The 13,514-nt window shown below is 32.6% G+C and overlaps 1 protein-coding gene across 2 annotated transcripts in view; it reads left to right on the top strand.

Annotated features, from left to right (window-relative positions):
• Positions 1-13,514, top strand: part of ADAMTS20 (ADAM metallopeptidase with thrombospondin type 1 motif 20) — a 195,643-nt gene that overhangs the window by 116,052 nt on the left and 66,077 nt on the right. For both annotated transcript variants that reach the window (XM_060166513.1, XM_060166514.1), the window contains exons 23-28: positions 178-297; positions 1,271-1,378; positions 2,425-2,589; positions 2,685-2,975; positions 3,812-3,973; positions 5,270-5,446. In XM_060166513.1, the coding sequence (XP_060022496.1) occupies positions 178-297; positions 1,271-1,378; positions 2,425-2,589; positions 2,685-2,975; positions 3,812-3,973; positions 5,270-5,446 (1,023 nt within the window). The remainder of the gene's footprint in view (positions 1-177; positions 298-1,270; positions 1,379-2,424; positions 2,590-2,684; positions 2,976-3,811; positions 3,974-5,269; positions 5,447-13,514) is intronic.

The raw sequence follows: 13,514 nt of genomic DNA on the forward strand, positions 1-13,514 counted from the left end.
TCCATAAATTTGAATAAAGGTGTGTGTTGATTCAATTTGCTCATTTTAAGTCTAGAATCTGGTATAAAAGACTAATAAAAATATCTACTGAAAGTATATTCTTAACTATTTACAAAGAAAATTAAGTTTGTGTAATTTTTGAACAATGGTGTTTGGTATCTGCTTATATTCTTTCAGTGCACAGCCACCTGTGGACAAGGGTACCAGATGCGTGCTGTGAAATGTGTCGATGAGCTACTTAGTGCAGTGCTAGATGATAGAGTGTGCCATGGAGCTAGTCGCCCAAGTGACAGGCAGGTAAAGGACACCTCTTCGTGGATTATAAACAAAAATGTTTGATACAGGAGGATTATTGATATGTTAAAACTATTTCCATACGTATTTTTTCCACTTAAACTTCTATGCCTTAAAAATGTATGTGGGTGACTTCCCTGGTGGTCCAGTGGCAAAGGCTCCGTGCTCCCAATGCAGGGGGCCTGGGTTCGATCCCTGGTTAGGGAAGTAGATCCCGCATGCTGCAACTAAGACCTGGCGCAGCCAAATAAATAAATAAATAAGTATATTTTACAAAAGTATGTGGGCATCAGAAAGTATATTGTTCTTGGTTTTGCCAGCTTTATTGATGCATTTTTTTTACTCTTTATCTGCCATTGGATCACTCATTTAACTTATATTTCCATCCTTTGAACTGCAGAAGGCTGAACCTATAAAGCGTGTCGTACTGCCTAAGGGAGCATCCTGTGTTCATTCAGGAGGTTTCAGCTTAGTGGTAATTTTGAAGGACTATTACTCTTTTCTTTTCAACCATCAGGCAGAATGATCCAAACTTTAGCCTTCAGAGTCATACTATCCACTTCTAGCCCTTGATAGTATTTTGTACTTTTTTTTTTTTTTTTGCGGTACACGGGCCTCTCACAGCTGTGGCTTTTCCTGTTGCGGAGCACAGGCTCCGGATGCACAGGCTCAGCGGCCATGGCTCACGGGCCCAGCCGCTCCGCGGCATGTGGGATCTTCCCGGAGCGGGGCGACCAGGGCACGAACCCGCATCCCCTGCATCGGCTTGCGGACTCTCAACCACTGCGCCACCAGGGAAGCCCCATATTTTGTACTTTTGAAAAATATAAACCTTTACCTCGCTTCTTTGTAGTTTAGAGTGCAAATGTCCTTTACTTATATATGTGGAGGATGAAATGAAGTATAGGATTTAGTATAAAGCAGAATGTTAATTAATTCATTGATGTTTTGTGAGACCCATTTTTCTTTTGAACAGGACTGTATTGTTACACCTTGCCCAGTTATCCCTAAAATTGGGGCCACTTCATTACCAGCCCTCCCCATGGGGAAGATAGCACAATGGCGATATGGTTCTTGGACCCCAGTAAGTGAATTCCTTTAAGAGGTACAGTGTTTCTACTATGGAGCCTTTCAGACATCCACAAAATAGTTGCTACAGATTTGCCAAATTAATGTATGCATTCATTCTCAGGTATTTTGATGAATATAAGGTTTAGAATTAGATAATTTAATGACTAAATCCTGTCCTGCCTTTCAAGAGCTCTGTGTCTCTGGGAAGAAATTTAAGTTTTCTAGCTCTATTTTCTGATCTACCAAATGGGGATGATAATATTTATTGATTATCTTTTTAACTTTTATTTTATTTTTTTTTACAACAGGTTCTTAATAGTTATCTATTTTATACATATTAGCATATACATTTCAATCCCAATCTCCCAATTCATCCCACCACCACCCCCCCACTTTACCTCCTTGGTGTCCATACGTTTGTTCTCTACATCTGTGTCTCTATTTCTGCCTTGCAAACCAGTTCAGGGGATGATAATATTTATGTCCCAGGTTGTTATGAGAAGCAGATGTGATGCTTTTTATCAGCCTTTATTTAAACTACCACATATTCATGTTGTTTTTCTAAACTGAAGGCTTTAATCTATTCGGAGTATATACTCGCTTTAGTATATATGAAAATATATACTAAATATATGAAAGATATATGAAAATATATGAAAGATATATTTTTAAGTTTCACATATTCTCTGAATATTTTAATTATGAGAGCCTATCTACTCTATTACCTAGGTCTTCAAAAGTTATCTTAAATGATATCTTAAGATTCTCTTACATAAAATATTTTCTGTTCTTTTTTAAATTTTGGCCATCAACTAATCAATATTCCTAGAAGCTGAGTATTTTATTTCATTACCACAAATATCTGATTTGTGAAATTTATTTTCTAAACTCATTGGGATATTCACTGCCCTGTCTTTGACTCAGAAAGGATGCCAGGTGATAGAATTTATAATTTAACTTTTTTCAATAAACTTGAGGTTTAGAAATTTGAACAACAGCCAAGTGTAAGGGATGTGGAAATGTCCTGTATAACTCCTTGGTATTATTCAATTTTTTTAGTGCTCTGTGTCTTGTGGAAGAGGGAATCAAGCCCGCTATGTAAGCTGTCGTGATGCTCACGATGGAATAGCGGATGAATCATATTGTGCCCACTTACCCCGACCAGCTGAAATAGCTGTCTGTTTTAGCCCTTGTGGAGAGTGGCAAACAGGGAATTGGTCACCTGTAAGTATTTTTGTGTGAGAAAAATGAAATGAAAAATTTAAATATAATACTTGCTATTTAAGATAATGTAGTTTATTGGCTGAATTTGTGATCAGTGTTCAGCTTCCTGTGGCCATGGAAAAACAACTCGACAAGTTTTATGCATCAACTATCATCAGCCAATTAATGAGAATTACTGTGACCCTGAAGTCCGCCCTGTGATAGAACAAGAATGTAACCTGGCAGCCTGCCCTCCCACATACAGCCACTTTCCGAGTTCCTCTGAGCAGCCAAGCCATTTACCAGGCAGGAATTTTCCATTAACTCACAAACCAGAAGATAATCAAAATCAGGGGGTCCATCCATCAATCAGAGGAAACCAGTGGAGAACAGGACCATGGGGATCAGTAAGCCCTCTTTATTGAGTTATACTAATTCTGTAATTTTGTTATGTTATATGGCCTTTTAACAGATATGTGTGTAATGACATCGAATGCTTTTAATGCTAAATTTTTCTGAAGATCAGTAGTTTAAATCTTAAAAGGATTAAGCAATTTTTGATGCAGATTACAATTCCCCAGAGTTCTTATTGAATTATACAGTAATGTGATATTATGATTACAGAGGAATGCACTTGAAAACAATCTCAGAGTTTATTATAGTAAAAATAAAAGAAAATCTTTTAAGTGTTAAGACTACCAGTGTTTATGAAGAAAAAAGCCCCCAAAACCCAGAAATTACTCTGATAGCAGTGCAGTAAGCTGGAATAAGATCATGATTACTAGAAAAGGTACAACTGTGGTTCATATTTTATATGAGAGTAAAGATACCAAATAAAGAAAAACAATGTGAAAGTTTAGTAACTTAACATTATCTTTTGGTTTTTTTCCTTCCTAGTGAGACCTGAAAACTTTAATTCCTTTTTACTTAACACTTAGGACAAGGGTGAATTTCCTTTTGCAAGCTTTAAAACTTCACCTTTCCATCAACAAATTCTAATGAAACCCCTAGTTAAAACCCAAGTGTTGGTTATGTTGGGTTAAATAAAACACATTATGTATTAAAAAAAAAAACCCAAGTGTTTTTTGACAGATATTCTTGATTCAAATATTCCAATGAGGGGGGTTTTAACGTGGAAAGCTTGAATTTGAGTCAAAGTACTGATTTTTTGTGGGGTTTTTTGGATGTAATTTTGTGCCATGGAATCTGCAGTTTGTGTGTTCCTGTGTTCCATCCTTTTCAGTGCTCTAGCAGTTGTGCTGGAGGTATTCAGCGTAGAGCTGTGGTTTGCCAGGATGAAAATGGACAAAGTGCCAGTTACTGCAATGCAGCCTCCAAACCCCCAGAATCAAAGCACTGTGATTCTGGGCCTTGTCCACGGTGGAGCTACGGAAGCTGGGGAGAAGTAAGTCATACTGTCTCCTAAACTTGTGGAGATTATGACATCTCCCAAGACTGAAAGTTAAGCACTTCATATTGTTACTGTTGGATAATCTTACTTCACTGTCCTACAGAGAAAAGATTTTTTTTTTAATTGAGTCAGTAAAAATATGTTCTTTTAATAGACATTGTGTCATGGTATAAATCACTCATTGATGATAGGAAATATATACTCCAGATTTTTAACAGAATCCTTTGTGCTAGCCAATAGGTCTGTGACCTACTAAAACCTCTCTAAAAGTAGTATATTATTGTTTTAATTTCTTAGAAAATTAGACGGATATAGACAATTAGAGTGATATATAGGCATGTTTAATATCCTTCTATCCATATCAAATGAAGGCTGAACCATTCATTTGGTGAATCTTTTAAATGGAGAGCTGTCAATTATTGAGTGCTTTCTTCATGTCCTGGCATTCTTTTAGGCACTGGGATTATGAAGATAATTTTAAAAATGGTTATAATAAATACTAATTCCACCTATATTATGCATGAGAAAGAAGAAAGACTTACATTGACTTTGGATGAATAAAACAAACTGCCTAATTTAATTAGTCAGATATTTTTGCTGAATGAGTTTAGTACATATTTTCTCTCCATGAGGAGTTTGGAAATCATTGTTTAAAGATACACTCTGACCAGGTGCTAATAAATAGCAAGTACCTCTTTAAAATGTACTTTTACTATTTTCCAAAATAAAAGTAACTTTTTAATTTCTGAGTTAAATCTCATAGTGAAAATTCAAATAAAATGAAAAATTGTGAAAAGATAAGAACTTTTAACATTTGATACATTTCCTGCCAGACTTTTGTTCTGTGTGGGTTCCAGAAATAGGTTCATACTATACATGCCACTTTGCCATCTACTGTTTTCATGTAATATATATATACTGAACATCTTTCTGTGTTTATAAATTTTGATCTCCCTTATTAGCTTTCATGGCTACACAGTCATCTTTTGATAGGATACCATACATTATGTAGTTAATACCTATTACAGTACCAATTCTCAAAATTTTGTCTTTTTTAAAAAAATTATAGAACTAAAACTTTGATTTATTTTTTACCCAGGAAGAGATGTTGAGAATTATAAGGATTTTTATATTTCTTATATAAGAATATAAATATTTCTTATAATTATAAGATTATAAGAAAGGATAACTTTAAATTCTAGCAATACTGATTATGTACTCAACATTGAATAAAGCAATATAATATTCTTTTTGAAGCCACATAGTTTTGATTTTTCTTCTTATTTTTAGTGTACACAAACATGTGGAGGAGGAATAAAATCACGATTCGTAATATGTCTATTTCCCAATGGCCAAATGTCACGAGAGCAAAACTGTGAAATCTTAAACAAGCCACCTAGTGTGGTACAATGTCATGTGCATGCTTGCCCTGATGATGTATCATGGCATCGGGGACCATGGAAATCGGTACGATAGTATTCTTATTTTTATCCTTCTGTTTTGTTTTGTTTTTCTATGTTCCTTTTACTTTAATTTCCTCTCTTCATAAATTGTGATGCACACATTTTATCTTCTGATTTTTTTTAAAGTAGACCATTGGCCCTCTTGACTTGATAGTTTGAAAGAAGAATCGTTCAATTTCAAGTACTGTAATATATACATATATATATAATAGTTTTATATGTATTTATTTTTTTATAAGTGAATTTTGAACCGTAGCACTATTCTAATGGCAGTATCTCTCTCCAGTACACCTTTGGCTTGCCCACAAATTAATTGGAAATATTTTACTATTTACATTTGTACATAATGTTAACATTGTGCTTATAACAATGGCGAGTTACGGCTGTGTCTTGTTTGAGTATATAACTGTTTGTGGCTTTTGTCTGTCAATGTCCAATAACTGATCTAAAAGCAAGTAACATTCTTGTTTGTATCATTGTTAAACTTAGTATTTTGTTTGGAAATGTGAAAATTATTGTATTAAAAAATATAGAGAAATTTACTTACACAAAGTAAATTAATTGTTTACAGTTTGTCACATACATCATGGAAAAGTATGATTTATATAGTAGTTTATAAGAATATTCATTTCTTCCACTGTGTGGAGTTACTGTGTTTTGAACTGTTTTAATTTTTTTTTTTGGAGCCATAGACAAAATTCATAAATATTTATGAATGATTAATTTCCTCTAGTATTTTTCAAATATCAGGCTTTGAAGAATAATTAATATATAAATATATTGAAATTAGCATTTTGGTCACTTTTGATATTTTAAATCATGAACAACTAAGTATACTTCTCTCAGGTGAAAAACTGATTGGAGTCTATAATCTATTTATAAGTAAATTTATAAAGTTAAACAGTTCTTTATTTGGAAAATAATTATAACTCTGGTTTTATATCCAACCCTGATGTGTACACTTGTTTTACTTCACCCAAGTCAAAGCTTTATGATGAAATGTAAACCTGTTTCAATTCATGCTATTTGAAGAACAGGTCAAGTTCCAGTTCAGGCTGAAATTCATCTTTAGAGTCAGTGTGACTGATACAAAACAACAGAACATTTTAACTTTAGGAGGATCTTAAAGTTAAATGGCTGCATTAGAAGTAGAGAGCCATTACTTTTCAGGAACTAACAAAAAACGTATTTTGCTATGGAAAGCATTCACATATTTACTTAATAATATGTTCACTGACCATCTGCTATATCCTAGGTACTGTGCTACAGGAATAATAAAGACATATTTCTTACCCCTATGGAGTTTACAGATTAGTTGGAGAGATGTGAAGTACTGTAGGAACTCACTATAAAGATATTTTTTGTTAGTCATTTTAGATTGGAAATTCACTTTCTCCTTACTATATCTCTGTTACATTTTCTTTCATTTTATTGGTTTAATTTGCAAGCCTAGTTCTTAATAAGACTCAATCCATAGATTGCCTTCTTGGAATTTTGCCTCAATTAGGAAAGCAGACACGAAGGTTTTATTTTCCCTACTCGTTTATGAATTCATTAATTCACGAAGCATTAGACATTTACTTATGTCTCCTGCTTTGTGCTAGATATTGAAGTTCCTAAAATTAAGTGCTTTTGAATCAGATTTTCTATTTCAGGGGTCAGCAAACTATGAAATCTGACCCATTGCCTATTTTTGTAAATAAGTTTTATTGGAACACAGTCATGCACAACTTTTTATGTATTATCTATGGCTGCTTTTGCACTACAAAGCAGAGTTCATTAGTTGCAGTAGAGACTGGCCCTCAAAGCCTGAAATATTTACTGTTTGGTCCTTTCTGGGGAAAGCTTGTTGACTCCTGTTCTATTTAATAACATTATAAAACTTTTTAAATTTAATGTAAAATGTACTTAAAGTTATAGCATATTAGAATTGCAAATATTCATTTGGGGTCAGATGTTTTTGATCCTTTAACATTTTAAAATACCTTAATGTTTATCAATCTTCTCTACATATTCACTGTAGTATTCACATAATTTTTCCCCAGCTTTATTGAGATATATATGGTCATATTGTATAAGTTTAAGGTGTACAGCATCACACAATATTTCTTGTATTGGAATAATATCTAATACTACATTCCAATATACTTGTGTCATGTTATTTTTTTGTATGTAAATGATGTCATAAGTGAAAAACCTGAATGTTCATTAAAGACCCTGTGTAGAGGTAACTTTTCTCAACCTCACAAAAAACAAATGACCAAGAAAACAAAAACCACAAATTAAAAAATAGTAGGACAAAAATATAAAAGTCTTCAGTTATTTAATACATGTCTGTTCCACAAAGGAGTTCATTGACTAATTTAGTCTTTGCACTAGGAAAGAACTATAATTTTTTTGATAAATTGAGGATAAAAATTTAAAAATCACAGTAGATGTATATATCAGAATTTTTATAAACTTTATTTATTAACTTTTTATAGGTATAAAGTAAATATATATCATTAGAGTATCTGGATTTCTTATTATATGAAGAATTTTATTCCTTAAATTAGCCTTTTATATTAAAAGGGTTTAAGTGATCTGAAGTTTTGTTGTTAAAACCAGATATAACCCTTTACCTCTTTCAGTGTTGTTGCATATTAGCCAAATTTCAGAATACCTCTAATTAACATATCAGGTTGATATTCTTTCATGTATAACTTTAATTTCAGATCCTATTTACTAGGTTAGAAAATTAAGAAATGTATGTATATATATACATGTGTGTATATATATATATATATATATATATACACATATATGAATGACATGAAATCTTAAACACTTTTCATTTTAAAGCAAAATTAAAATACCAAGTGCTAAATCATTAAAATGTAACTAGGAAAAAAGTTGTAAATATACATTTAAATTTTCTCCATGTTGGAAACCTTGTGTTGTAATAATTTATAAGCATGATTAAAGAAAGGAATAAATAAATCTTAACGTATGTCTGTTAATTTAATGACTACATTTTTGTGATTAGTCAATGTGAAATGATTGTATTTTAACCCTTGCTTATTAATGATGTGTTGTGGCTTTGTGCTTTGCATAATTCACATGTATGTTATATTTTTATTCCTTGGATCAATACCTAAAATGTTTTAAGTCACTGAACAGATCCTGTATTATAATGAATGCCTCTTTTCTTTTGATGTATTTTTCTTAAATAACAAATTGTTAATTTTTCTTATTAAACATTTAATTGTTGAATAGTATATGTTTTCATAATTTTACTGAGTATATGTATAAGCTACTGCTATTTTTCAGATAATCCTATTAGAAACTAACATTGGTATTTAAAAATAAGATTTATTGTTGGCTATCAATTTTTAAATACTAGAAATTTTAATATTCTTTTCATATATTATAAATAATGAATAAAAATTTGTGACGTAAGCAAATTCATTTAGTAAGTTAACAATAGATGTGCTCTTGCCCAGGGTAGTCTTTAAAAGATGAGTAAAAGTTTTATTTTTCCTTTATATTGTAAGGGACACTACATGTAACATAAACTATTCTAGCAAATGCTCTTTAAATAAATTTATATTAACTTATCTTTATTTCCCCCTAAACCTCATTTAAGTGACTTATTTTCCTAGAATATTCCTACATAAAATGAATATTTTTTTATTCCCTACATAAAATGAATTCATGTTTGGTAAGAAAATGATGTGTATTCCATTGTGTTCTGGGGTTAATAATGATCACACAGAGGTAAAGAGAGTATTCTTCCCATTCAAGATTGTTTTTTCCTCTCAAAATGAGAAAATTATTTTTTAAAAAGGAAAGCTTGATACTTGAACCCTCTTGATGCTAGTCCTTTTCCCCAAGTGTCTCTTTTTAAAATAATACCCTCCTGTAGCATTGTGTTAAAAAAAATATATATGTGTATATATATATATATATAGAGAGAGAGAGAGAGAGCACTAAATTTCTAATATGATACAACAGAATGTGACAAATAGAGGCGCTTTCAGAAATGAGCATGGGGTAGCCATACACACCTAGTAAATCTGCAGTTTGTCAATTTAACAGTTTTGTGTAACAAAAGAACACTGAGGGACTGAGCAGAGGGGTCAGGCAGCCTCTTAAACTGTAGCTCCCACTCAAGGTGGAATGTACTCGGGAAGGAACTTGTTACTGGCTCCACTGCTCCTAAGACCAGAATCAGCCAGGGGAACAAGGTAATGTGTGGGGAAATGGTTTCAAGAAACTGTCCATTCTTTGTAAAGTGGAGTGTTCTGTAATTTATAGTAATCAGTTATTTTCGTAAATTTGGAAAAGACACACGCAAGTATAGCAACAGACTGGAAATCTATTTTATTTCCAATTTATCATAGAAATCTGTTGAAATAATGTTTCCATTTATTATATTGCCATATCATTCAATGGTACATTCATCATCTCTCCCCCAAATTATGAGCATCCCCTACATGTTCGGCATTGTGTTAGTCACTAGACATAAATCAGGCACAATCCCTGTGTACAAGGAGTTTGCAGTTTAGTGGTGAAGGTACCAGATAAACAGATGATTAGAAGCAGAATGGGATTCCTATCTTATTTCAGTAACAACTTTGTGATTTATAATATTAAAGACTCATAATATCGGGGGCTCAATAGATTATAATTATCCAAGAATTGGTAATAAGAATTGTATTTGAAAGCATAGTAATTATTCCAGTAGATCCTTCTAGAAAGCCTTAACTAGCAGGAGGTATTCCATTATAACCTGGCTAGAGATGAGTGGCATCCAAGTCTCTGTGCTAGAAGAATAGGTTAGTTTTTGCCTAATCGCAGCATCTTTTTCTTTTGTCTGTGTGTGTGCATAAATTTCATGAATCACCGAAAGGGAGAATGTAGACTGATTTATAGTTTGCCCTAGATATGATGCTTTGAAAATAATTTTGGAGATACAAATGGACCTTGCAGGTTTGAAATGTGTGACTTAGGAAAAATTTAAGGAGATAATCTAATGATGAGAATGTAAAAAAGATACTTATAAGTGTGTTTGGTTGAGTGAAGTTAGAATGTAGAGTTTAAAATAACTCTAAAAAACATGTCAACGTGAAATGGTAATACTGCTATATTTTTCTTTTTATGAAGAAAATGGATGGTCATGTTTCCATTGTAATTCTATTTTCCCAGGCATAATGCTTCAGAATGTTTAAGAATTTCTGGAAATAGATTTTTAGATGTTTTAGAAGAACAGTCTCAGTATTCTACAATATCTATGTGCTGTATGAGATATACAGGCATTGTTAATATTAATGCATTTATTAGATCCCTAATTTTTTGTTATAATTTTGTGTCAACTTTCGGTAGACTGAGAATCAGATTTTAGTTCCTATATAATTACAACAGAGTCAAACATTAACACTTTAAAGAGTCTATTTGGCATTTTCTAGACAATTTCTAATTTTTAATTATGCGTACATTACTCAGTAAAATATTTTGATCACATACCCGTATATATTATTATATATCTATACATTACAAGCATAAACTAATATATAAATGTGATTTATAGAACATACAAATTTAAAAGAATAAGATGAATATTAAACACATTTTTAATTTTATGGATAATAAAGTTTTTCTCTCAGTGAACTATTATTGTACTCATCTCATGTTTAAAAAGTGGTAGAATGTTTCATTAGTTTGAAAATCTTGTTTTAGTACTGTTAGAGCAATTCAAAAGTCTGGTTTATTCCAATATGTGATTTCAGTAGCTTCCATAGCTGAAAAAATTACTTTGCTAAATGCATACCTCCATATAGCAAAGTTTATCACTGGATGTTCCTGTTATAAACTAGTCATTGATTTTAAATCATCGGATCATACCAGTTATTTTAAAAAATTTTATTGAAAATTGACAAATTTCCATTTTCCATTCTGTCATTTGCTTCTTGAAAAGTACTGGAAGGGGTTATATCTTTATATTTTAACAAATGCTGTTAAAACAGTGAAACTTTGAAAGATTTGGAAGCAATTTAAACATATTAGAAAATCTTGCTCCAAAGTTTTAAAAATACACTGGAGAATTTTTATCGTTGGCATACTTATGGTAACAAAGTCCCATAACACTAGAAACACTTCCAAACATTTCAAAATGTTCTCTCCTTAGAAGGATTTTCCAAAAGCAGTTGCTTTCTCATCCAATCTTAAATGTTTCCTTTATCTTAAAGGAGAGATTATAAGTCTATTTGTTTAAGTGACAGGTATAACATTTTAATCCTTATCATAGAAAAAATCAGCAAATTTGGAACAAGCCTCTTTTCATAATAGAAAAATTAATAATTCATCTTCATGATCCCATTTGGTAATTTGAACACAATCGGCAAAACTCTGTGGCTTAAAACTGAAAAACCAGCAGGAGCAGTGGGTCATGGCACTCATCTGATTATAGTGTTATGAGTTGATACATGTACTGTAATCTGTTCATCTTCCTAAGTGGGTGTGTGTGAAGTGTGGTGGGTACACTGAAAGTGGCAAGTGATGATCTCCCTGCCAGGATACCTAATGTATTATATGCATTACATATCAGGCTGACATACAACCCCATACAGTAAAGCTTATTTTCTTACTTTAGATGAAAACAAATGTGAACAGAGACTATTAAAAAATGTTTTTGGTACTCCATTGAATCACCTTGCCTCTGAGATATACTTGAGACTTAACGGTTCAGTAACATCTCTAAAACCTTATACGTTACACAGTAAAGATTGGAATTATGTAATTTGTTTTCATAGACACCATCATCTGCTTCTTGGTTGTACTCCCCTACCCACATGATTGGGTAAACTTAAACTCACCAATGTACCTAAATCTAGTAGGCTATATCTAGGAAGATACTCTATCATGTCCTATTGTGATATGACCTTTGTACTAAAACCCTGGTATCATATAATATGCATTATATGACATTCATATATTTGTGAAAGTTAAATGATGTATTACAAAGTTTTTGGTAGATCGCATAACAAATTCTTCTCTGTCAGTTGTAACTGAGCTCTAAGGTGATCCTCTAAGACTGCTCTGAGCTATTTTCAATCTCCCTGAACTTTTGACATTTTGCAGTTGTGACCCAGGGAAACTCAGAGACTTTGGAGGTAACTATGAAGGGAATGGTGGCCACTGAGCTCCCAAAAATTAATCCCCATCAATCCATTCAAGGTTATTAAGAGCCCATCTGTAACAGACACTGGGCTAAGAAAGCTAAAAATGAATAAGAATGACATACTGTACTCAAAAGATTCACAGTCCAGGGAAAAATAAATATATACACAAATCACAAGGCAGAAATGGATGTCATGGAAAGTCAGGAAATGTGCATCCAGTTGGGGAAACGTAGGGCTTTATCAAGAAGGCATAAGCCTTGATGGGTAGATAGGATTTGAGTGGGAAAGGAGGAACCAGGTTGGAGATCACGCTGAGCAAAACCAGAGGCCAGAAAAAGTAGTTATTTGACTAGTGTAGGTTGGTTTGTGAGAGACGAGGGACAAGAATAAAGTTAGAAATATGAATTGAGCCATAGCAAGGAGGACCAATAAGTATCATGCTTAAGAGAATTTAAAAATGGAAAAATTCTTTAAGTTTGTTAAAAAACATTGAATTTTTTGGAGTGGGAACACAGCAGTGTTTTAGGAAGATTCATAGGCAATTCTCATCATAAATTATAAACACATTGAAAGTATCAGAGACTGGAGATGAGAAGTCCAAGAGGGGACTCTTCTAAAAGTTTAGAGTCACGATGTAGGGACTGTTCAGTTACTCATCAAGTATTTATGGATTACAACACTTGAATTGTAATGGAGTAGAATAAGCTGGTAGAGGAGAGATTCATGGGACTATTTTTTGCAAATGGGAGGAAAAGATGTATAAGAGAACATCTTGTCAAGTACTGTATTGTCAAGATAATAAAGTTGAGAAAAGTCATGTTGGATAATTTTGAGATAAATTAAGTTTGGGCTTGAAGAGAGTAAAAAGTTTGGGCAATGAGTCAAGAATTTACTATGCTTACAAACTGCAGA

The sequence above is a fragment of the Lagenorhynchus albirostris genome, chromosome 11, assembly GCF_949774975.1.
Source record: "Lagenorhynchus albirostris chromosome 11, mLagAlb1.1, whole genome shotgun sequence".
NCBI classification, from domain to species: Eukaryota; Metazoa; Chordata; class Mammalia; order Artiodactyla; family Delphinidae; genus Lagenorhynchus; species Lagenorhynchus albirostris.